This window comes from Tachysurus fulvidraco, chromosome 25, assembly GCF_022655615.1.
Source record: "Tachysurus fulvidraco isolate hzauxx_2018 chromosome 25, HZAU_PFXX_2.0, whole genome shotgun sequence".
NCBI classification, from domain to species: Eukaryota; Metazoa; Chordata; class Actinopteri; order Siluriformes; family Bagridae; genus Tachysurus; species Tachysurus fulvidraco.
Window position 1 is genome coordinate 9,577,369 of NC_062542.1, and position 24,516 is coordinate 9,601,884.

The window sequence follows — 24,516 nt, forward strand, 5'->3', positions numbered from 1 at the left end:
TCATGATGGTAAAAATAAAATTAAAAAATGTCAAAAAAGACCAACACCAAAATTACATATACAATGTATACAGAAAAAGACTAGTAACCAAGGAAAAATGTATAACTTCAAACCAACACAAATACATGGCACCAAGCTATACAGTACTTCGCTAGAGAAGTCACCATTTACATTGTCTCCTGTAGATTGCAATGATAAAGGTAGCAGCTGGCAGGATGGCTTGTAAGGTTGTGGACTGTGCTATCCAAGTGCACGGAGGTGCAGGAGTGTCTGATGACTTCCCCCTTGCACAAATGTGAGTAAAAATGTCTATATATTTCTAAGGTGTTATTGGAGTTTAGGTTTCACAAATACTGTAACATGACAGTTGGCATAACAATATGACCACTAACAGGTGAAGTGAATAACACTGATTATCTGTTTATCATGGCACCTGTTAATGAATGGGTGGGATATATTGGCAGCAAGTGAACATTTTGTTCTCAAAGTCGAAGTTTTAGAAGCAGGAAAAATGGGCAAGTGTAAGGATTTGAGTGACTTTAACAAGGGCCAAATTGTGAAATCTCAAAAACAGCAGCTCATGTGAGGTGTTCCCTATCTGCAGTGTTCAATATTTATCAAAAGTGGTCTAAGGAAGGAACCAGTAGTAAACCAGTGACAAGGTTAAGGGTTTCCAAGGCACATTGATGCACATGGAGAGTGAAGGCTGGCCTGTGTGGTCCAATCCAAAAGATGAGGTACTCTAGCTCACTTTGCTGAACAAGTTAATGTTGTTTCTGATGGAAACAATAAACAGTGCATTTGTAGTTTGTTGCATATGGAGCTACATTGCCGCAGACCAGACAGGGTGCAAAGGCTGACCTCTGTTCACCACCGAATGTGCCAACAATATGCACATGAGCATCAGATATGGAACACGGAGCAATGGAAGAGGGTGGCCTGGTCTAATGAATCATGTTTTCTTTTTCATCATGTGGATGGCCAGGTGCGTGTGCATTGCTCACCTGGTTCGAAAGCATGCCACGAGGATGCAGTATCGGAAGAAGGCTCAAAATTGGATTAGGAATATAATAACAGTAAATCATCAGCATAAAGTGACGGTTTAATTTCAGTGCCTGATCGAATCAAGCACCGAAACAAAGGAGACGCAGTGGCCAAGAGGGAATCCACCTTGTCCTGCAGCACGGTGATGTCAGAGCAGGTAGAAAGTGACTGTTCCATATCCTTCATCATAGTTTTCAGTGACAGCATGTATGTTTGGTCTAAAACAATACTGTTAGAAAACTCCGCTTTCAAGGCCTGAAGTTAATGGTCGATAAGTCGTCACCCAGCATGGACTGTAGCTCTGAGCGAAATATTTCTGCCAGCTCTTTACATAACAATGACAGTACTTCGGCTTTAATATGCTGAGTATCATCGGAAGTCACTGCAAGTGCAATCTTCTCCTTGGGGCTAGCTGAATCACTCTCTGCCAAGGATGAGCTAACGGTAGCAGGCCACTGTTGTATTGTCTGCTCGTTACCAACTTTATTAGCTCTAGTTTTCATTTCACTTGTCCAGACAATGGACAAATCGACCTCACCAAACAAGCTTTAAGGTTGACACTAGGTAATAGACAATAATGTGCATAAATATTGAAATATGGTGGAATTCTGCAAGACCCCAACTTAAACACGTTACTCCATAACTCGCCTAACCGGAAGTCAGCTATGTGATGTTTGAGGGGTTTCTAGCAAGCACAGTCTGTTTCAAATTGACCCCACAGGATTTCAATAGGATTTAGATCTGGGCTTTGACTTGGCCATTTTAGGACTCTCCATTATTTCATTTTCCAGTCCTTGGTGGATTTACTATTATGTTCATGTTGCAAGGTCCAGTTCCATTCAGCTTTAGTTTTTGAAAGATGGTCTCACATCAAGCACCTTCTGATACAATGCTGAATTCATAGTGGATTCTGTGATGGTGAGCTGGCCGTGTGCTGCTGTAGCAGAGCATCCCCATACCATAACGCTTCCACCTCCATGTTTCAGTTTCTTTTGCTGAAATGCTGTATTTGGTTTATGCAAACATGCCAATGGCTGCAATAAAACCCCAAAGCATGATCAATCCACCCCATGGTTAACAGTTGGACTGATGTTCTTTTTATGAAATTTTGTGCCCTTTGTTCTCCAAACATACCTCTGCTTATTTTGGCCTTATTTTAATCTAAGAGTACTATTTTAATGTAACTATTTAACTATTTTTACAAAATTCATATGGCTCGTGAAAATTTACTTTTGTGGTGAGGATGCAGGAGAGGTTTTATTATGAAGACCATATTTGTTTTCCATGAAGGCCATATTTCTGCAGGTGTTGCTGAACAGTACCACAACTCCAGAGTCGGCCAAATCTTCCTGGAGGACTATTACAGTCAAACAGGGGTTATGAGTTTGTTTTCTAACAATCTTATTAGCAATCTCTTATAGTTTTATAAAGCTTTGAAATTTGCATCACCTGGCCTTTCCTAATTATGATTGCAACCCATGGCCCTAACAGCCTAATTAAGGTCTGATACTTTAGTCAAAGTTATCTGAGATCTTATGTTTCCTGGGGTTCCCTTTTTTGCAGAGTGAATCTTTTCCTTTTTCACTGTAAAATTGTAGAAAATAAAACCAATACACTGATATTGCCTAAAATAGTGTTTCAGGTTTAAATTTATGCCTTTTGGAGATCATTTCATCCTTCACATGCTGAACTGTTCACATACTATTAACAGAAATTCTGATGCCAAAACCTTTGCATGCCACTGTATATATGCATATAAGCATATTATATGTTATAATATCAAGGTTTAAATTAGTTAATCTTCTAATATGTAAATTGACACACCATGAATAGAACACTAAGGTTTTTATAAAATGATGAGCTACCTTTTTTTTTGTGTGTGTGTGTGTGTGCGCACAAACAATCCTGGATCAGTTGCTATCCAGTTTAATTGGTGAGGTCCAGTGTGTGTTTATCGTTGTACATTTTCTGGATCAAATGTATAAATTATACACTATGGATATGTGTTTCTGTATAGGTATGCATATGCACGAACTCTTCGTCTAGCTGATGGCCCTGATGAGGTTCATCTGTCCTCCATCGCCCTAATGGAGCTCCGGGATCAGCTCGGACAGACAGCTGCTAAACTCTAAATTAACCAGTACATAAAACTTGATTAAATCATATTTTAATTCACTTTACTCAAATTAATCATCATAAAACTAACAATAATAACTTGCATTAAAGGTATGATAATAATGAGCTTGATAAAGTGGGGTCAAATAGTTTGAAAGCACTATTTTTTTTTTATTAATTCAACAATTTTAAGTATACTGATGGCAACGTGAGTGGGGGGAAAAATTTAAAAATAAATAAATAAATAAAATAAATCCCTGTATGTGTGTGTGCACTATCCACCTTGTTTACAAACAATTGTACACCCGCACATTTATGCATTATTTCTGATTAACAGTGATCTTTGTTGGTTGACCACATCTGACAAGTGTAGCAATGTTCTGTTACAGAATCTGTCTAAAGAGTTTGGATACCAAAGATCTACAGTAAGAGATGATTTTGTAACCTTGTCCAGACAACGAGCAACTATAACTCTATCTGATGTCCTCAGAACTCTCCCTTGTTTTTGCCATGAACCACTTCCACAAGCAAGTGTCATGTACATCATACTTTAATACATCTCTGTTGTTTAAATAAACAGGGCACTCACAGACACCTGATTGTCATCCCATTGATTGAAAACAGATGGACTCTAATGTGACCTTGAAATTAAATACTAATCCAAGATCTTCATATATTTTTGCTGCTCAGATATCTAATACTGGAACATTTTCTTGAATAAAAAAAATACCAAGTATGATTTATTTGTCTGATTTGTTTCATTGGGTTTACTTTATCTGCTATAAGGACTTCTAGAACATCTAGGTTAACTGAATGAGTACATAAAATTAGCAGAAATAATGTTTTTAATGTGATTATTCTTAGTGTTTTGTGATTATTCTCAGTGTTTTGTGGATGTTTGCACAGAGTAAAAATTCATGTGAATCTCACTGAGTAATACACATCACTAAAAAAAACCACCCAAACAGGTTGAGCGAGAGAGAGAATTTGTGGACATTGGTACAGTTACATTTTATTCACACACACTCAGATTAATGATGTCATGTGTAGATTTCGAACCATTTTAAGTCTGTGTAGTCCTTTTTTAATATGTCTGATTTGGCACTCATTTCTCAAAATATTTTTCTCAAGTGAATTAAATTAAATGATAAAAAAAAAAAAACTAATGCATGTCAATTTTAATACAGCTCTAAATTTCTCACTGTCTGAAGTTTGATATAACAAATGTTTAAATGATTTCAGCAATAACAATAATCAGTCAGCTGATCTAAAAATATATTTGAAAAGTATTCTTTACTGTATATACCAGCTTTAATTTAGTATATTAGAAAAATATTAATTAAATATTTTATAATATTTAATAAAAAAAAAACTTTCAGTTAAATATACAGGTATGTTTTAAGCTGGGTATTTGATTGCTGCAGATTGACTTTCAGGTCTGAGTAACACTTTTACTGATTGATAAACAAATATAAAAAAATCTAACGCTCCCCAAAAAAACTACAAAAGAGTAAATGAGTACTTGACCTCTTCCAGTGTCCTATACTGTAAATGCTGAGCTTTTGTCTTCGTTAATGTACGATCTTGTATTTTACCATTTGAATATTGGATTTCTGGCATTTTCCAGACAATATAGACAGTAATACCTTAAGTTTTACAGTTATTATTACAGTTGTCTATTTAACCTTGGAATTGTCCACAATTTGACAAGAAGAAAAAAAATTTTTTTGCCTACAATTAACCTACTAAAAGTTATATTAGGGACTGTGATAGGAGTTACTGTGATGACAAGAAAAACTGACTTTTACTTCATATTACAATAATATGAAGGTTAATCTCCACTATTTTTCATTACATTGAAGCATAAGAAACCTTCAATAAGCATGTTACATGACAGTAAATAAGTGAAAACTCCAATAAACTAAATGTACATGAACTTAAAATATACATCGCTCTATTTGTCTTTGGATTTTTCTGGACTTTTTCCCCTATAAACATTCCGTCGAGTGATTTTTGTGTTCTTCCTGGTCACTCTTCTCCATGGCACCTGCTTCACTGTTTGAAATAAGAATATTCTGGTTCAGTTCCATAGTCATTTCTGTTTCTACATTTTTACTGCATGTGTAAATGTGTGTTAACTGTTAAAAAAAAACTTATTTCTCTCATTTATGTTTATGTATAAAGGTTATATAAATGGTATATAAATCTTGTGGGTTTTTTTTTATAATTATGGTTATATGTCTAACTTAGAAACATGTTCTTTTACATCACTTTTTTTCACAAGGTCATGATTGGTGTTTTCAATTCTGTGGAATATAAGAGAAGTGTTTGTGTGTGCTTCTACCATTCTAGACAGCATGACTGTATCAGCAGTTCGAGCATGCCTTCGAGCTCTCATTACCTGTAAGAGAAATATCCCAAAATACATTTGCCAAAATAATTTTTTAACTTATTGAAGTGAACTAAAATTATGCTGAGCATCCTCATTTGTTTACCATAGCAAAGACTGCTTATTTTTTGTTTCCAGAAAGACATATCTGCCACTACATACAGTATGAACTCAACGGAAACACACCTGAAAACACCATCCCAGCCATCAGCTAAATACTTCTATTTCTACTTGTGATTATCTTGCACCTTATAGCATTTTCATGTGTATCTCATCTACTTCCTGTAACTGTGTTGGAAGTGTTTTGATGAAATATCAGTGTATTTTCTTGTGCATTTGACTAGGCACATTTGAAGAAAAACCCGGCTTCTGGATACAATAAGCATTCATTTTTAGTTACAGATTTCTTGATGGGAATATGGTACCTGATTAATTAAGGTTAGGGTAAAAGTTTATGATCATAACAGGGGGCATTGCAATAGATACATACTGGCAGAGGACTCATAGGGTTGTGTCTAAGCAGCGAGTAACTGCCTACTCTTGATCTAGGAGGCAGCTGTCTCTTCTTATTGCTGTTCAGATGACGCCTTGACCTGTCCGCCTAAAACAGTACAACACAGTAGAATGGATATTCTGTTTAATTTCAAGTACACACACAAACATAAACACACACCTGAATTAGAGTGTTGGGGAAGCCCTTGGTTTTAAAGGCCCCTGGTAGGTTGGCTTGGGTACGGTGAGCTCCTCTCTCATCGTCTGTGTTTATGTACCTTGTCTGAAATAGATACAGGATATTTTATATTTTGGTATAATTTATAATTTCAGTTTTTGTTTAATGAAAACATGCAAATATTGTACAAACTAACAAGGTTGAACCTTATGCTATGGTAACTGTTCCATATACTAGTAGGCAGTGTTGTATAAAGTACTAGAAAGCAATACTTGAGTAAAAGTATCGTAGAAAAGGTCGACTAGAAAAAGACTGAAGTGAAAGTTACCTTTTAGAATATTACTCAAGTAAAAGTCTTAAAGTATCTGATATATACTTTACTTAAGTATCAAAAGTAATTTTATGATATTTGATGTACTTAAGTATTTGAAGTAAAAGTAAAAATTAAAATGTTATTAATTTTCGGTAGACATAAGAGACACTTCATCAGAATCTTTCATTCCAATGTACAGAAACATTTCTTGCAAATACGACCAAGGTGTATAATGTTATCTTCTTCACCCTGTTCACCACTATCCGAGTCGCATGCGGCTCTTTGCCCGGTTTCATGCGGCTCTTACATTCATATCGAAGTTTGTATTTGTCTTTTTATTGTGCGTGTTTGCTTCGCTTGAGTTCAATACGGTATTATCGTCAAATGCGCATGTGAGTGGGATGAAAATACCTCAAAGTTTCCCAGTAGGAGCAAGATCATTTGAATAAACAATTTTCAGGTTCGCTCTCAAAATGGCAGGGAAAAAAGGTGATGATCATGTGTGCCCACGTGTATGATGTGGCTCTTTGCGTTAACACAGTAAAAAATGTGGCTCTTGGTCTCTGACTGGTTGGCCACCCCTGATCTACGATAACGGGAGGTCCTCCGTAGGTGCTTCCAAGGTGGTTTCAGTTGTGCTTCCGCCTCCTTTTGGCAACATTACGCTGAAATAGGGCGTGCAGAGCTGCGTAATGCAATCTAGGAGCAGTGATTCGCCAAACCTCACTTATTGCAGTCGCACACATTTCTTCTGATTTTATTTTGTAGTAATGAGTAACGAAGATGCATAGTGGAAATATTGCGGAGTAAAAGTATACATTTTATCTAGGAAATGTAGTGGAGTAAAAGTGAAAGTTGACAAATTTAAACAGCGAAGTAAAGTACAGATATGTGAAATTTCTACTTAAGTACAGTAACGAAGTATTTGTACTCTGTTACATTACAAGACTGCTAGTAGGTATGGCTCTATATGTGCTATGTTCTTTAAAAGTTAATGTGTTGAACCTATTATTATTGTTAGAAGACATTCTTTAATATTATTTAGTTTAAAAAGCTAATTAAAAAAACCTAAATTAAAAAGGCTGCGAAATATTGTGAAATGTAACATCAAAGGACAGAAGTCTTTCCTCTCACACTTCCACATGCCGAATGGAAAAGTGTTTTTCGTGAAATTTACACCAAACAAAAATATGCTTGTTGTTTTTATTTGTATTAGCTTGATTAAACTGATATGAAAAAAGATAAGCACACATACATTATTGCTACCTCCTATACAGAAAACACGTGCTTAGTCAGAATAACCGAAGTCTAATAAACCTTATTTGATCACTAGGAAATATTGTAATTTTGTGATTACCATGCATAACTTCATAAAATATAGCAGGCCTTCTAACAGATATTAAATATTGGATGTGACATTTACCTTTAACTTTCTGAGACTGTTCTACTCTCTTTTACTTTGCTGTTAAAAAAACAGAAATGGTGAGTGGCTCACAACATGCTGAGTGGAAACTTTAACAGACTACTGACTCATGGAAAAGCAAAGGAAAGTTGGCACTATTCTGTTCTATTCATAGATGTTTTTTCCCCTCACTCCCCCTCCTAGCCTGCTTGAACCTCATACACCACAAGATTGTGAGATATAAGTGACAAACCCTAACCCTAGGTGTATCTTTTTCATCATAAATGTTTTTAAAGTAGAAATGTTCTCCTCTTACTTCAAGCTTTTTAATTTTGTCCCAGTTCTGACAACAAACTCCGCCTTGACCACTGTGACATACTTCTTGCCGGAAAGAAATAGTTGTGGTCAGTTCTACTTTGAATTTTATTGGTTTTCATACCAAAAAAAAAAAAAAAAGAAAAAAAGATTATACACACACACACACACACACACACACACACACACACACACACACACACACACACACACACACACACACACACACATACACACACACACACACACACACACACACACACACACACACACACACACACACACACACACACACACACATATATATATATATATATATTATTACTATATACACATTAACTTTTAAAGAACATTTTCTATCATATGTTTAGAAACACAGAAGAATTTGTTATTGTATGCTGAACTGCTTAACATGACTATTCTAAATGTTATGAATGGTTCAACTGTAGGTATGTAACGTTGTGAGTACAAGAGTATACCTATAATTTTATTTGGAGTTTCAGAAGTCTAGCAATGGATTATAGAATATAGAATGATATGAAATAATTTTAGTAAAACTTCCTAACAGTTCAGGTGTAGATTAGTGAAATCTCAAAATGTATAAAAAGCCCTTACCTTTTTTCTTTCAATGTGCCCACTGTCACAGTCCATGCCCCCATCTGCACAGTTTAGGGCAAGCGTTAGCAGGTAGCCCTGCATGCATAATAGGTAAAAACACAATACTTTGTTCATTGTAAGATGAGAGTGTGTTTGTGAGAAAGAATGCGTACAGAAGACTGTCAGCTTGGCAATTTTCTTCCTGCATTTTATACGCCCAGCTGTAATAGAAACCAGATGGGAGACAAGGAGGAGAGGCAAAATACATACACACAGATGTTTGCCCACGCACACACAGGATCTCAAAGACACAAATATATACTCACAAACATGTATCTGACCTTAGATATTCCCTTACACAACATGTAACATAAAGATGTGCCCAGAATGCCATACACACTTTTTATTTTATGATAGAAGAAAAAAGGGATTTTGAGACCAAAACAGTAATTACCACTGGTATATTCTTCATGTTTTCCAAATATAATATAAAAGACTAGGCAGAAAGATTTTTATTGGTTTGGAGACATGTTCCTCCACAGCTGTATGCTCTGGCCACATAAAATTCAGATTCAAGGCTTGTAGAGACTTTTCAGTGTTTTCTTTGAAGTGATCTGTGCTATTATTTGAGGGTGTGTAGGCAGGGGAGTTCATATACAGTTACCCAGACAGACACATGGCATTCAGCTGTATAAATAATAATAAAAAATACACCCTTACAAAGAGGAATCTAGGAGTAGCATGCACATTTTCTGGCACATACCATGCACTCACATATGGTGCTAAATGTATTAAATGTTTTAGTTATGATTAGTTTGATTACAGATATAGAAGCTGCCTTCTGCATGTCAGAGTCCTCTGAGTAGTACATGTGTGTCTCACTCTCTTGTACACACACTCATTTTCGGGTCAATTAGAGTTTCAAAGTCTCATTGATCCTCAGTCGTAAGTCCACTTAGATTTTCCTACCCTGGCTTTAGTTTCATAAACAAAAAAAATGCTGAATTTGGGAGACTGAACCTACAGCACAGCTTTTTTTTAAATGTAAGGACTAATTTTTGATTAATAACTAAATATTGTCATTTGTTGTTGGCAGGATTGACTTGGTGGCATTACCTTATGCTGGAATTATTGCCAACAGAACTGGAGAGTGTGTCTTCACATCCTTCATGCGGGAGATGAAGAAAATATAGCCACCCATGCCACATATTATTTATTTAACTCGGTGTTATTGTTGCTTGTTTGGATTTCTTGTTATTTGTCCTTGGCCCTGATTTTCTTTGGCCAACAAGTCTCATTTAGTGTTTAAGCAATTTTGAATTTACTTGCTTAGTGACTTTGGTTGGATCTTCAGCTGCAGTGCAAAGGCAGTTTCAAAGAATACATCAATACTAGTTCACAAGAAACAAGTAAAATACACAGACAAAGTTAGTCATTGAGTGCTAGTTAAATGATGTAGATATGTAGGTCATTTGAAGACAGCCAAAGGCTCAGCTGGGAAATCTAGAGGAAATTCATTCCACCACTTAGGTGCCAGAACAGAGAAGAATGTTAATGTATGCCTTTCTTATACAGTGGGAGATGTTAGGACCAGTCAAGCAGTTAGAAGATGCACTGGGAGCATGGTGCAGAGTTGGTGTGTTAAGTCTGTGATGCATGCAAATTGATTTATATATTGTCACCGTTGTCTGTAAAGTGTTAGTCTTAAATGCATATAAAGCCAGTTAAATCTCTCTCTCTCTCTCTCTCTCTCTCTCTCTCTCTCTCTCTCTCTCTCTCTCTCTCTCTCTCTCTCTCTCTCTCTCTCTCTCTCTCTTAGTTTGTCTGCAAAATGTGTTTATATTTTTATTCCAGTTTTATTAAGCATGATGAGAATTTGCCCTCTAATGAAATGATCACTGTTCAATATGTTTATCATATGATCATGCTTTTTGGAAATGCTCATATAATGAAAGTCCTACTGGTTGTGGCTCATATTTGTTACACCTTTCTAAATTTACTCAGTGATTATTTGTGTTACAATACATAAAATATAAATAAAATCTCCTGTTGCCAGAGTGCTGCACAGTATTGTTTTCCTTCCAAGCTGAGTTGATCTTACTCCCCTCATGTCAATGCTCAAAGACCTGATTAATCTCCTGCAAGAAATGATCATAGGAGATGTTCACTCTCCTGATTCCAGATGGTGCCCAGTCTGGCACTTGTTTATCAATATACTGACAAACCGTGTGGATCTATTGCTGTCTGAAAGCCCACCTTTACTAGCATAGTAAAAAGCACAGCAAAATGTACTCAGTAATCTAAACTACAGTAGGCAATATCAAAAAAGAGGTAAGCAAACACAATCAAACCAGGAAGATTCAAAGTAATTCATAGGCCTGGCACAAAAATACAGTGTATAGTCTGAGTGTATATTTGTGAAGGGGATTGAGTCCAGGTGTGTACGTATAATCAGTAGTCTTGTGTTTTAGTCCATGTTTGTAGGTTGAGCAGAATTCTGGTTGTTGAACCAATCATTGTTGAAAGCAGATTCTGCTGTTGATAATATCATTACCACCAATTTACCAGAGTGAGTGGAAGGCCAGCAGCCAATGGAATATTTTAATTCCTTGCTACCACAGTTTCCCATTCTGGAGTGTTGATAGGACTGGCTAGATAGAGGATTGGGTGGGAGATAAACCAGGCTCAAATACTGGGTAGCAAATCGACCTCTGCATTGCAATATCAACATTCCCAATTAGTGATTATATATTTACACAACTTTCATGACAATGTCCAATGTTCTGTTTACTGCTAAAAAGCTGTTGCTGTTTGAGGGGCACCAAATTAACCCCTCATGATTACGGGAGGGAGAAAACTGCCCAAAATCAGGCATTAAATCTTCTAGCATGTAGTGAGCCTTAGAAAGACATCATTGCAGGTTCATATGGCATAAAAGAAATCTCTGAATTAGAATGTTAAAAACTGCAACTTCCAATATATAAAGGTGACCTAGCACTGCCTGATGTGTTATATAACTTGGCTTGTCATACAAGAATCACTGTGGAAAGGTTGCACCAAGATCCTGAAACATAGTTTGTTTATTGCAATAATAAGTACTTTGTTGGTCTGACAGGATGATAATCGATTCTTGGACAGAAGGAAATTATGAATAAGGCAATCCCTTTGGATTAGAAAATCAAGGCTAAGACAAGAATTTTGTCTGTATTTTATATATATCACAGGAATTTTTTATTTCTTTATTATTTAACATTTTCCCCCACAGATAAACATATATGTAGCAAGTTAGGTTTATTTTTGTATCTTATCTTTAAAATAAGAAAAGCAATCTTTAATGTCTACAGTCTATTAATTTCAGATCAAGAAAACAATTTGCAAGCAGTCAGGATTGGAGAGGGAGTGGGGCAAGACACAAGAGGAGATACAGGAGGATGAATGATGGTTGGCTGTTATGCAGAATATGAAAAGTATATTGTTGTACAATAAGGTGCAAAAAACAGTTTAAAATTTTGTACCATATAAATTGTACTCCTTTTTGCTCAGACTCAGGCAAACAACCCCATTTGATTTGGTTCTGCCTCTTGATAAGCAATTTCTGGGACAATATTAAATTGAAGCTTCACTGTATATTAAGTTGTGGTTTTCTGAAAGATATTTTTTATTTTTCATTTTTGGAATGATGATAGTAAATTTATATTTTCAGGTCCAGCTGAATTATTATTTTTAGCTTGCAAATGTTTGGGTTAAATATAAAACTCCACTTGTGAGTCATTGGTAAACTAAGATTGTTCAGATTCCCCAACTGGGCAAGGTTGGGTATATATGAACTGGACACAATAGAGTCATCATTTTATTCATTCACATAAATTTTGTATATGGATTGTCATCTGACATTTTATGTAACATACAGTATGTTTTCTCTTCAGTAAGAAACACGGAGGACCTTTCATATATAGCATTAAATAAAACTAATCCTCAGAGAAACTGGGACTATGTTATATACATCAGCCTCCTTCACCTGGCAAAGCAAGAGGGGTTACAGTTATTTATGATGGCTAAACAGAGAGGTTTATTAATAGGCATCAGGTCATTAGGTATTGAGAGGGAAAAAAAACACTGTTAGCCGTGTTGAAGGAGAGCCTCCTGAGCTACAGAAAATCTCTTAGTGTTGCAAGAACAGAATATTAGATAAACACAGAATACCAGATATTCAACCCATTTGAAGATTACAAAAACAGCTTGTATAACAATGTAAATTTGCTGATCCCTCAAAATATCTCAACACACACCCTTTAATGTCTAAACATCTACTAATATTGTCTAAATGTCTAATCCAACATGATAACGTAAATATTTACAAAAGTGTAAGGGGTGTACTCCCTTCTGTGAGATACTGTATTTTTTTTTCAGAGCTAGGATGTTTGGATGTTTGGATGGATGTGCACTGTCACATGTTCACCCAGGTATGTTGAAGGTGGAATGGCTGGTCACGTTATGATCCAGGGTGCTCTCGAATGTGCCTCCTTCTGGCTCTACATTTTATTTTTATTTTAATTAATTAATTAAGTTCCTCTTATAATTAGAATGAATTTTCTTTTCACACAATTGCACTTTTTGTCACACTTTAATATTTCAGATCATCAAACAAATTTAAACATATGTCAAAGATAACACAAGTAAACACAACATGCCGTTTTTAAATGAAGGTTTTTATTATTAAGGGAAAACAAAATCCAAACCCAAACCCACATTGCCCTGTGTGATAAAGTGTTTGCCCCACTGTTAAAACATAACTTAATTGTAGTTTATCACACCTGAGTTCAATTTCCCTAGCCACACCCAGGCCTGATTACTGCCACACCTCTTCGCAATCAAGAAATCACTTAAATAGTACCCGACTGACGAAGTGAAGTAGACCAAAAGATCCTCAAAAGCTACTGAGATCTGAGATCCAAAGAAATTCAGGAACAAATGAGTAAGAAAGTAAATGAGTTAAATGAGGAAAATGTTATAAAGCCATTTCTAAAGCTTTGGGACTCCCACAACAACATCCAAAAACTGCAGGCTTCACTAGGGGGATCCCCAAGACTTTGGGGAAGACTGTGGACAGACGAGACAAAAGTTGAACTTTGGAAGGTGTGTCCCCCATTACATCTGGCATAAAAGTAACACTGCATTTCAGGAAAAAGAACATCATACCAACAGTAAAATACTGTATGTTGGTGGTAGTGTGATGGTCTGGGGCTGTTTTGCTGCATCAGGGCCTGAAGGACTTGCTGTGATAAATGGAATCAAAACATCCTTAAGGACAATGTGCGGCCATCTGTTCGTGACCTCAGGCTGAAGTGGACTTGGGTTCTGCCGCAGGACAATGATCCAAAACACACCAGCAAATTCACCTCTGAATGGCTGAAGGAAAACAAAATGAAGACTTTGGATTTTGATTTCCTTTAATAATAAAAACCTTCATTTAAAAACTGCATGTTGTTTACTTGTGTTATCTTTGGCTAATATAAAAATTTTTTTTGATGATCTGAAACATTAAAGTGTGAAAAACATGCAAAAAAAAAAAAAAATCAGGAAGGGGGCACACACTTTTTCACACCACTGTATCTGCAGCCCACAATTTGCCTCAATGCACTGAAAACCAAGCCTCATATGCAAACATTGTAAATAAAATTTTTAAACACTGAAGCAATGTGGTTAGTGAAACTTGCTTATGCTTACACATAAGCTGGTTCACATTTTAATGTTGGATATTGAAAATGTGAATGCTTCACAATTGAACCCTGCTATTAATTGTATGCAATGGGTATCCTAACCCAAAAGCAGCTTAGTGGAAGTGGTTAGCATCATTTAGAGTGTTCCCATAGAATCTTCTTGTTTGGTTTAATTAGGTGGCATTTCCTAGCATGTAACTGGGGTTTGAGGGAAGTTGTGAGTGGTTTACCATAGATTTTTTAAAATACTAAAATTGGTAAATGACAGTGCTTCAACGAGTTACAATTTGTTGTGTTTGTTTTTGCAACGTAAAGCCTACCTAATGTTAGTTTAGTCATGTTTGATGGCTTTACTGTGTGTCTGTATAAATGTGTGTGAAACCAACTTTGCTTTCATTAGACAAATGATTAAACTGAGAAAAATGAATCTGAAAATAAATTAAAATAGAATAAGCATTGACTTACAAAAATGTAAGCAAATGAATTCCATTAGCTGATCAGAGACAGCAGGTCAGAATTTCAGCTTTTGTTTCCTGATATTTATATAGATATTTTAAACAACTTGTGTAGCAGGCCATGCAATTTCTAGGTGGGTAAAAGTATGGAGCTCTCAAAAACTATTGGAATGGTAAGGTATATATAATTTATTATTGGTGTAGACTGAAGAAATTAGTGTTTGAGATCAAAATATCAATGCTTAAAAATGTTTAATTCTAGCTTTTATTTCCTGATTATATCATGAAACAGCATATTTTGTTTCAGAACAGCCATTTTTTCCTGTTCACCTGTGAAGACCTGTGTATTTGTTAAAAAGGGTAAACCTACATGAATCTCAAAGATCTATGGAAAAAAACAAGATTAGCCAATTAGGCAATTTCAATTCCTGAAAACGATTTGATTCATCTCTCTGTAGATTGGCAGGTTTTTTGTTTTGTTTTGTTTTGGGGTTTTTTCTGCATTCATTCTGCTGCTATCATAATTGGCATCATCAATAAAAATTATTATGCAAGCCCAGCCATGACACTGAATTCACTGCTTGACTGATGAGCTCATGTGTTACAGTAGGTCATGTGCAGATTTTTCTCCATACTTTTAACTTTTTAGCAATTTGGGGAATGCCACATATGTATTTCTGCACTTTGTGTTCTCAAAGTGTTCTTTGACATTGATAAGTGAAACCATCATTCATTCTTTGTTGAGGAACTTTTGTCACTGATTTTTGTATTTTAGTTTTCTTTAAAGCTCTCAATATTTATGGATATATCAGATTCATGGATGAGTTACCAGATGTGTTCCATCTACCAGGAAGGATATAGCAATGGTGAGTAGAAATGCATCTCAAAACAAGCTATGAGGTTGAAAAGGCTACAACAGCAAAGCATCACAGACAAGCAGGAACAAGAATCTAAGTATATCATGGGCTCTGCAAGTTTACCCAAACTGGACAGTTGAGGATTAGGAAAAAAAATCACCCAGTCTTCTAGTGTCTTTAAGTTTCAGTAAGCCTATGACCATGATAGCCTCAGCTTCCTGTTCTTGCCTGAGAAGAGTGGAATTGTGTTTCTGCTGTTGTAGCCCATCCACCTAAAGGTTGTACTGTGGGAAATTTTATGGTAAAAATATATGAAGTAGGAAAAAGGAAAGGCAAAGAGTGAAGTAGGGGAGAAGGTAAAGGAAAACATTATACGGTAAGCAGGCCATTAAGTTTGTAGGGAACCCAGAAAAACTCAGATAAAGTAATGTACAGTATATGGAAAAGTAAAGGTACCTACACACACATACTTAGGAATAAAGACACATACACACACAGGAATAAGGCTCAATGCTGAGCATAATCTTTAATAAAGAATAATGTATCAAAATCATTTCTTCTTTATGCAATGAGGTTTAACAGCACATCGCCCAAGATGTTGACTTTTTCTGTTAACATGCCATGGAGCTTGAATAGCTTGTGTGCTTGTGTGCTTGTGGATGAGGATGAAAGGAAAGGAGTTTGAGTAGCCTGAGTAGGAGCCTGGGTGGAGACATCAACTCTCTCAGCAGCAGAAGAGTCAATTAGTAGACCATGACTCTCCAAATCTTTAGTATAAAGAATAAAGATTTCAGTGAGAGGGCCAGCAACAGATAAAGGAATAGGAGTGCTTATTTTATCCAGAAATTGCTCAACCTACAGTGGAATTGAGGCTTAAAACACATAGATTCAGTTCATTATATTAAGCACATATGGACCCTGTTCACATGAACAAGGCCTGTACATTCAGTTAATAAGCTATTGGTAACACCACCACCAAAGGCTATCTTAAGAAACAGGACAGTGAAAATAAAGTGAATCATATAGGAAAGAATGTTGGTAATCATTAACCTTCCAAGTTTAAGGGAGAACAAATATACCCATAGCGGAGTAAGGGTTGTGTTATGAAAAAGGCTCAGAGAGAATGAAGATTACAGCACAGAAGACAACTTACTGTATAGACACCATCGCCTGTTGATGTAGGAATGAGCCTACAAGCCTCATGGCATGGGTATTGGCCTATAAGTTTAGAGATAATGGAAAATTCAGTTAACATGGAAACATTGACCATTCGGATATAATGGAAAATTTCTTGAAGCTTCTTGACTGAGTACGTGAGCAGAATTTTGATTGGTAAAAAAAATGCGGGAGGGGGAAGTGGGGCTCATGTCTGAAATGTACTGTATATAAGGTGACAGTGGTATTTCAGGGCAAGTAGCGTCAATTGGACAAACTTGTATCCCTGGTACCAGCTGGATTTTGTTTGCTTCTTTGTGACTGCCAATAAACCTACCTCAACTGAATCCAGTCTTCACGAGTTGATCATTTCTTCATGGCTGAACATTTCTTCTTTGAACTTCAACTTAGAATTATTGTTTTACATTATAGTCAGATTGCAGGAGCTAGCCTGGGCCAATGTAGGTTGGAGATGAGTTTTTCCTACAATGGCTCAAATCTGTGTCTCTGACATGGTAGTCTGCTGACTCTTTTTTTGCCCTAGACACCAATTTAGAGATTTATAACTAGGCCAGCTTCTTAAGGCTGATACTCTGGGCATAGTTTTAAATTGGTGTGCCAACTGGCCTTTCGGTTTTCCCGAAGAAGTGACGAGGGAAATATATGGCGAGGGAGAGAAAGAGAGAGAGAGAGAGAGAGAGAGAGAGAGAGAGAGAGAGAGAGAGAGAGAGAGAGAGAGAGAGAGAGAGAGAGGAGAAAATTGTTAGGATTATGATTGTAATCAGGTGATGGACAATGCGCAAAATACAGGGACACCCATGCAAGACTAGCTATGACAGCATAACTAAAGTACTCAAGTAATCCTTTATCCTAATTTTAAACTGCATCAATGTTGGTAAATAGTCTAATTTAAAATGTTTCTGCAGTTTATAGGATGATGGAGCAAAAAATTTAAAGGCACTTTCACCGAAGACAGTTCGTGTTCGGGGAATGTCATTCATGATTTGACCATTTAATCTAAGATTACATTTCCCAGCAGTGACTTTAGGAATCAGGAGAGAACATAAAAAATAAAAATAAAAATAAGAAGGCAGTTTACACAGTATGGCCTTATAAAGAAAAATATACCAATGCTCCCACCTGCGATTATGCAAAGAAGGCCAACTAACACTCTCAAACAACTTACAGTAATGAGTACGAAAGCTACATATCTTAGTGCTACATTGTATACTGAGTCCAGCATTTTCAGAGAAGATTGATTGGCATGCATATATAAAATATCACCATAATCAAGCATAGACAAAAATGTTACTTGTATAAGTGTTTTTCTCGCACTAAAAGAAAAACAGCCTTTATTTCTATAATAGAAACCCAACAAAAAAAGTTTTTTTGCTAGACATTCTATATGCTGCTTAAAAGACAAACTGGTGTGTGATGCTTCACCTTATGGTATAGGTGCCGTATTGTCTCACAAAATGACTGACAGATCTGAGAGACCAATCGCATTTGCATCTAGGTCTTTGACTGTTGCGGAAGGCGACTATGCACAGATTGATCGAGAGGCTTTAAGCTTGATATGGGGAGTGAAGAAGTTTAATCAGTACCTCTATAAGAAACACTTCACTCTCATTATCGATCATCAGCCTTTAGTGGCTATTTTTAGCCTTAGTAAAAGTGTTCTAGTGATGGCAGTGGCTCGACTACAGCGTTGGAGGTTATTCCTTGGTGGTCAGGATGACTATGCACTTGAGTTCAAAGGCATAAATGGATTGTCGCACCTTCCACAGGGTCAGCCAGAGGAGGTTAAGGATGACACAGATATGTTTCACATCACTCAAATGAAACCTCTGCCTGTCACGAGTGCGCACATTCGAAGGGAGACAAATCGAGATCCTGTATTGGCCTAGGTGTTTGATCTAACCATGAAGGGCTGGCCAGCTAAAGGTGATCAACCGTTGTGAACAGCTTTCGGTAACACTAGGATATGTCATGTGAGGTACCGGAGTGATTGTGCCACCCAAGCTATGTGCCAGGGTACTTTCTGCCCTACATGAAGGACATTTAGATGTTGTTAAAATGAAGAGCTTCGCATATATTGAAAAGCTTTGCAATATATGCAAACAGTCAATTTTTATGGTGTCGACTCTGGTTCTTCAGAACATTTGAAATTCACTCTTGCATGCTGGATATTAGCTTCTGAGACAAATCCTGACTAATGGGGATCAATTCTTGCCTTATTGTGCTCGCAGCTGATCACAATTTGTGGGCTTGTCCACTTGCTGTTTGAGGACTGAACACAGGTTCTCTATGGGATTGAGATCCGGGAAGTTGCCTGGCCATGGATCCAAAATTCCAATGTAATGATCTTTGACCCACTTCATTATCACTCTTGCACGGATCATCAACAAATTGCTCCTGGATTGTTGGGAGAAGTTGCTCTTGCAGGATGTTTTGACACCATTCTTTATTCCTGGCAGTGGTTTTGGGCAGAAATGTGAGTGATCCCACTCCCTCGGTTAAAAAGCAACCCCACATATTGATGGTCTCAGGATGCTTCAGTGTTGCCACAACACAGGACTCAGTGTTCACCTTTTCTTCTCCGGACAATCGATTTTCCAGATTTCCCAATCAATCGGAAGGGAGCTCCATCAGGGAAAATAACCTTGCACCAGTCTTCTGCTGTCCAGTCTTTGTCCTTTCTGAAGAATTTTATTCTGTCCTTGATCTTTTTTTGGGAAAGAAGTGGCTACTTTGCTGCCCTTCTTGACACCAGGCCGTTGTTCAAAAGTCTTCGTCTCAAGGGTGCAGATGCACTCACACACACCCGCTGCCATTCCTGAGGAAGCTCTATACTAGTACAGTGGTGACACAATTCTGTAGCGTACTCCTCAATAGGAGACGGGCCTGACGGTCTGTGACATCCCGACACCTTCTTCATTGCAGTTGAACCACTCTTTTGATATTTGGATTTTGATGATCCAGTAAACAGTTGCTTCAGGTACAGTACTATATTCTTTTTAGCAATTTCCTTGCATGTGAGGACATTTTGATGCAAAAGCAATGGTACCTTTTTTGGAGGTAACCAACAAGAACAAAATGCCATTTATAGTAATCAGTCTGCTCTTAAAATCCAATCAGTATGATGGTGATTTCACCTGACTAGTACTTGACACTTTCACATGTGCAGATGATATGATTAGAGAAATGGTATTAGCTGGTTATTTTATGATAGGGCCAAAACCAGTGAAAGTTCCTTTTTTTGGCCAATAAAGATTTTTGCAATTATTTCAAATGCATCTGATCACTCTGCATAATAATCTAAAAACAATGTGAATGAACACCACAACTGCTTAAGCAGCAAACATACACAAAAAACACAAAATTTATGTCACTGCCAATACCTTTTTGCCAAAAACACCCCAAATAAACTTAGATCCTACGGCCCTGTGATCAACTTTAACATCAGAATTACCCAAAATTTGTAAAACTACTAATTTATTGCCATTTCTGTACTAATTTTCAAGTGTTCTGATTTAAGGTGTGTTTGTTGTACAAGGCTGCCATTTTTTTCTCTCTAATTAATGTTATTTTATGTGGCCTGTATTTGAACTCATCCAGCTGTTAAATTGCAGTGTTTCCATATAGGCATTTAACTAAATGGTTTACTAGCAAGTGATGAGCTTGAAAAAAATATCCACAATTAACCCCAGATGTCAAAGAAGGAAAAAATTTATTCATAAGGAAGACAAGGTGTTCTATGTTCTTAGCAGCCCACAGTCATTTGTTGTACTATAGTTTCCCCTTTCAAATGTGACAAAAGTTTTAAACAAATTATTAAATAATTATTTCATTTTTAATTATGTTAATGTTTAATTAGTGTTAACTCTTTAATGAAATTATGCTGACCTATCTATTTCAGAGAAAATATCTCTTAGCTTGCTAGAAATTACTTTTCTTTGATAGTGGCAGAAGAGATATTAAGATTAATAACTACAATATGTTAACATTTAATGGCCTGTAGTTCCAGATAAGATATGTAATTCTTATAATGCCCATGCAGTTACTGTTTTTTCATATTTTTCTTTTTTGTACTACATGCTTGGGAAGTAAAAGGTAAGGTGTGTTAATAATGTTCCTGCCTGTTCAGAACATACATGGATTATTCCTATAGATAAAATTCAAATCTCTCTAAATGTAATAGAAAATATTTAATACCTATTGCAAGATTTAACATGACCTCTTTTCTTAGTAAATTCTTTACTGATAAAGTGCTTTTCTGCAACCCACAAACAAGACTCATGTGATGCCACTCAAAACTGACCAGACTGAAATACAAATGAATATCTTCAGGAAGCCCAAAGACATAACTGCTACAAGAGATTCATCATTTAAAGAGACAAAGCAAAAACAAGTACAGTACCTCCAGGTTCTTGCTCATTTCTATTTGTGTTTTTACCTTGTATATATTTTGTACATCTTACTATCTTCTAATGTTATGTGTACATTATTTTCTCTGTCACCAAGTACAGTACTTGTAATTCTGTAATTCTGATTCTGACTGTAATGTTTGGAGGTAATATTCATGCAGAATTAATAAATACACTATATTTTTCCTTATCACTGGACAAATAGTTGATCAATAGTTGATGTATTAAGTTTTAAAAATTATCCCCTCTAGGATGATCAGCTAGTATATGTATTAGTGAAAATATGTGGGCAGTTCATTATAAATTGCGAACCCCTAGAAAAATGTGTTTAAATGTGTAAAAGTTTTGTTGGTCTAATGTTTTTATTTATGTACAATAGACATAATTAACAAACTCACTATTCCTAACAAAAAGAAATACAGTATATTTTACTATTCTGAGGTGTAGGGGATTTTAGAGGACGAAGCAGAAATATAAATATAAAGAATGTTGGTCTTTACCCTATCTCTAAAATAGACTCCACAAATCCAAAGTTTGACAAATGGAGGAAATTTAAGACCTGTAACACAGAGGCAGAATGTGAAGAATCCATATGCAGATTTATTAAAGAATATACAGGGTAAAATATAATATTATACAGCAAGCAATGGCATAGTAAATGTAGCAGGCACAAAGTCAATAAACAGTAAATCTTTAAGTGTCGCAAACAAATCCAGAAACATAGTAACAAACTCGTAAATCCACAAAACAGAGCAAGAGTCAAAGAAAACAGATCAGAATCACAGGAAAACCAAACAATACTTTGCAATGTACTAACCATGTGAGAATGCTAGCGGTGACCCAGAAGTGCTGCATGGGCATATGGAAATCCTAATATTCAGGAGAGTGTTCCCTCTGATGGGCCAGAGGGGGAACTGCAGGTGTGGTAGATAAGACCATTGCTGCCTTCTCCAAAAGTGGTCACCCAACAAAGATCACCCCAAATGTGTAAAAGTCTACGGCAGGGGCATTGCTAGGCATAAACTTCTACTGGGACAGTACTCAATATTTTCTTGGAAACCTAATGTATGTACTCTACATTCCAATAATATAACAAATAATGTAAAGGTATCCTAAAGAACATTTATTTTAGTCAATAATGTCAAATTAAATGTATATGTAGTAAAACAGTAAGCAAAAGTAAAACAAAGTATCTATAACAATCGTTCCCTCAATTGGCTTTAATAATTAACATTGAAAATGCATTTATCTAAACTAGTGTAAGGAAATCGTTTACTCAACTCTCATACAGTATCTGTTTCCTTTAAATAATGACCCCTTAGCTGTCAAAGTTAAGGGGAAACCTGGAAATATTTTGAAACCGACCAAAGACCTTCAAAAGGGTGATGATTTTATGGTAGCTTGATAGATAATCTTATCTCGCTCACTTTCATTTTGGCTGTTTTCTACATCTGCTTGGTAAAAAGACATTTCAGAATAAATGTTACAGATAAACAATAATCAATAATAAAATGATTTAAATTATTTGTCTTATTATTATGAAACTATCTTCAGGTGTACCCTATTACTGTACCTCACACAAATACACTGACTGCAGGCAGCTGGGAACATAGAATGCTCCACTTATGACATGCACAGTTCATTTGTGTGGTTGCTATGGTAATTGGACCACAATGAGTGTGCCTCAGAGCTTGCTTTCAATAGGTAGTTGAGGTGAAGGGAGTGTTGCTTTAGTGAATTTAGGAACTTAGTAAAACTCAAGTAAGAGGTTTTATTTTACTGGGGCAGCAGAAAAATGGATCTAGTGATGTCCCTGATGGGAACACTGATCCAGATGCCAGAACTACTGCAGACCTTTAATGATAGAGCAGGATTTCACCATGTACCGTACCACTGCAGATTTATGGGATTTCACATCAGACCTAAGGTGATGTAAGGGGAAATTGGTTGGACTACTGATTTGGAAGATTGTGATTTTAAATCCCAGGCAACCAATCTGCCACTGCTGGGCTCCTGAGCAAGGCCATTAACTCTTAACTGCTTAGTTGTATAAATGTGATAAATGTAATTTACTCTGTTCCTGCTCTTTTAAATGGGACACCGATAATGAGGAGTGGTATCAGTGGCATGAATGCTGTTTTTTTGGGGAAACATACCCCAGCACCCATGCCTGTCCAGATGAACCGACCAATCAGCTTCTCCAAAGTGTATCTGGCTGCCAGCTGGGTCTTCATCCAGGACACCACTAGTTCACATGGTTGACCATGTCACGCTGTATGGTGGTACAAAAGGCCCTTTCAAATTAGTAAATTGGTTGCAGGAAGGTTTTAGATCGGATCTAGTTTTTCACTATTTGTATCCTGTCCCTGGATATCATGACAATGGCCTTATGGCTACAGAGGGTGGCATCTAATCTTGGGTTCTAGTTCTGAATCTTCATCACAGACATCGCCATAAAAGCACAAGACCAACACAGTCACTGTGCAGGGCACAACATGATTATCAGGGTATGTTTACTCTGGGAGGTCTGCTTGGGTTGGTTGATATGGTCTCATCATGGATGGGTTTCAATGTGGGGCAGAGATCCTGTTGCTAATGTTTGTTGAAGCCCTGTGGATGTCTCCTGCGTTCTATTACCTCCAACATGTTTCCTCAGAGTCCAACAGTGATTTACGATCCTTTACAGAGTGGATGCGTTGCTCCCTCTAACCAGTGACACCATTCCTCCAGGGGCAGTTTCATAGTTTCTTGATTATTATTATTTTTTAAATATATCTGTGTGCTATATTACCTTGGTATCAGTAGTTTGCTACAAAGTGAACCAGTGTCAATGTATTGGTACATTCCTCTGGACCTGGGCACAATAAACCTGAAATTGCACTGACCTACTGTATCAGTTACTCAGGAGCTCTTGGTTGCACAATTCCACTTGGCTGCAAACTGTTTCAGAAATCACATTATTTTCTGTCCACTGACACCCAAACGTGGATCGGCTCCTTACTGAACCTGGGTCCTCTTAATGTTTCTTCCTCAGATCATCTCAGAGTTTTTCATTGC

The 24,516-nt window shown here is 36.6% G+C and overlaps 2 protein-coding genes and 1 long non-coding RNA gene across 6 annotated transcripts in view; 1 reads left to right on the forward strand and 2 right to left on the reverse strand.

The window, feature by feature from the left end:
• Nucleotides 1-3,898, forward strand: part of acad11 (acyl-CoA dehydrogenase family, member 11) — a 43,530-nt gene extending 39,632 nt beyond the window's left edge. For all 3 annotated transcript variants that reach the window (XM_027173061.2, XM_027173069.2, XM_027173076.2), the window contains 2 exons: nt 186-295; nt 3,062-3,898. In XM_027173061.2, the coding sequence (XP_027028862.1) occupies nt 186-295; nt 3,062-3,176 (225 nt within the window). In that variant the 3' untranslated portion in view covers nt 3,177-3,898. The remainder of the gene's footprint in view (nt 1-185; nt 296-3,061) is intronic.
• si:dkey-12l12.1 lies at nt 3,694-9,064 on the reverse strand. Of its 2 annotated transcripts, XM_047808817.1 has the most exons (5): nt 8,864-9,055; nt 6,222-6,323; nt 6,039-6,149; nt 5,504-5,560; nt 3,694-5,214 (listed from the first exon to the last, which is right to left on the reverse strand). In XM_047808817.1, exons 1-5 carry the CDS (start codon nt 8,978-8,980, stop codon nt 5,212-5,214), a joined length of 390 nt encoding a protein of 129 aa, XP_047664773.1. In that variant the 5' UTR covers nt 8,981-9,055; the 3' UTR covers nt 3,694-5,211. The 2 variants fall into 2 exon arrangements, with proteins under 2 accessions (XP_047664773.1, XP_047664772.1); XM_047808816.1 differs by lacking the exon at nt 3,694-5,214 and having other exon boundaries at nt 5,221-5,560; nt 8,864-9,064.
• Nucleotides 9,065-16,411: 7,347 nt separating this feature from the next.
• On the reverse strand, nt 16,412-21,843 carry LOC113660023. Its single transcript, XR_003444738.2, has 3 exons — nt 17,370-21,843; nt 17,031-17,095; nt 16,412-16,644 (listed from the first exon to the last, which is right to left on the reverse strand). It is a non-coding gene; the product is annotated as an uncharacterized LOC113660023 (long non-coding RNA).
• Nucleotides 21,844-24,516: the final 2,673 nt, after the last annotated feature.

Bases quoted from the DNA above. Each gene is read 5' to 3' on its own strand.
- si:dkey-12l12.1 (XM_047808816.1), bottom strand. From the start codon at position 8,980: ATGAACAAAGTATTGTGTTTTTACCTATTATGCATGCAGGGCTACCTG. The intron at 6,324-8,863 runs GTAAGGGCTTTT...TATCTATTTCAG, and splicing joins GGCACATTGAAAGAAAAAAG to ACAAGGTACATAAACACAGA. The intron at 5,561-6,038 runs GTATGTATCTAT...TTTCTCTTACAG, and splicing joins ACCCTATGAGTCCTCTGCCA to GTAATGAGAGCTCGAAGGCA.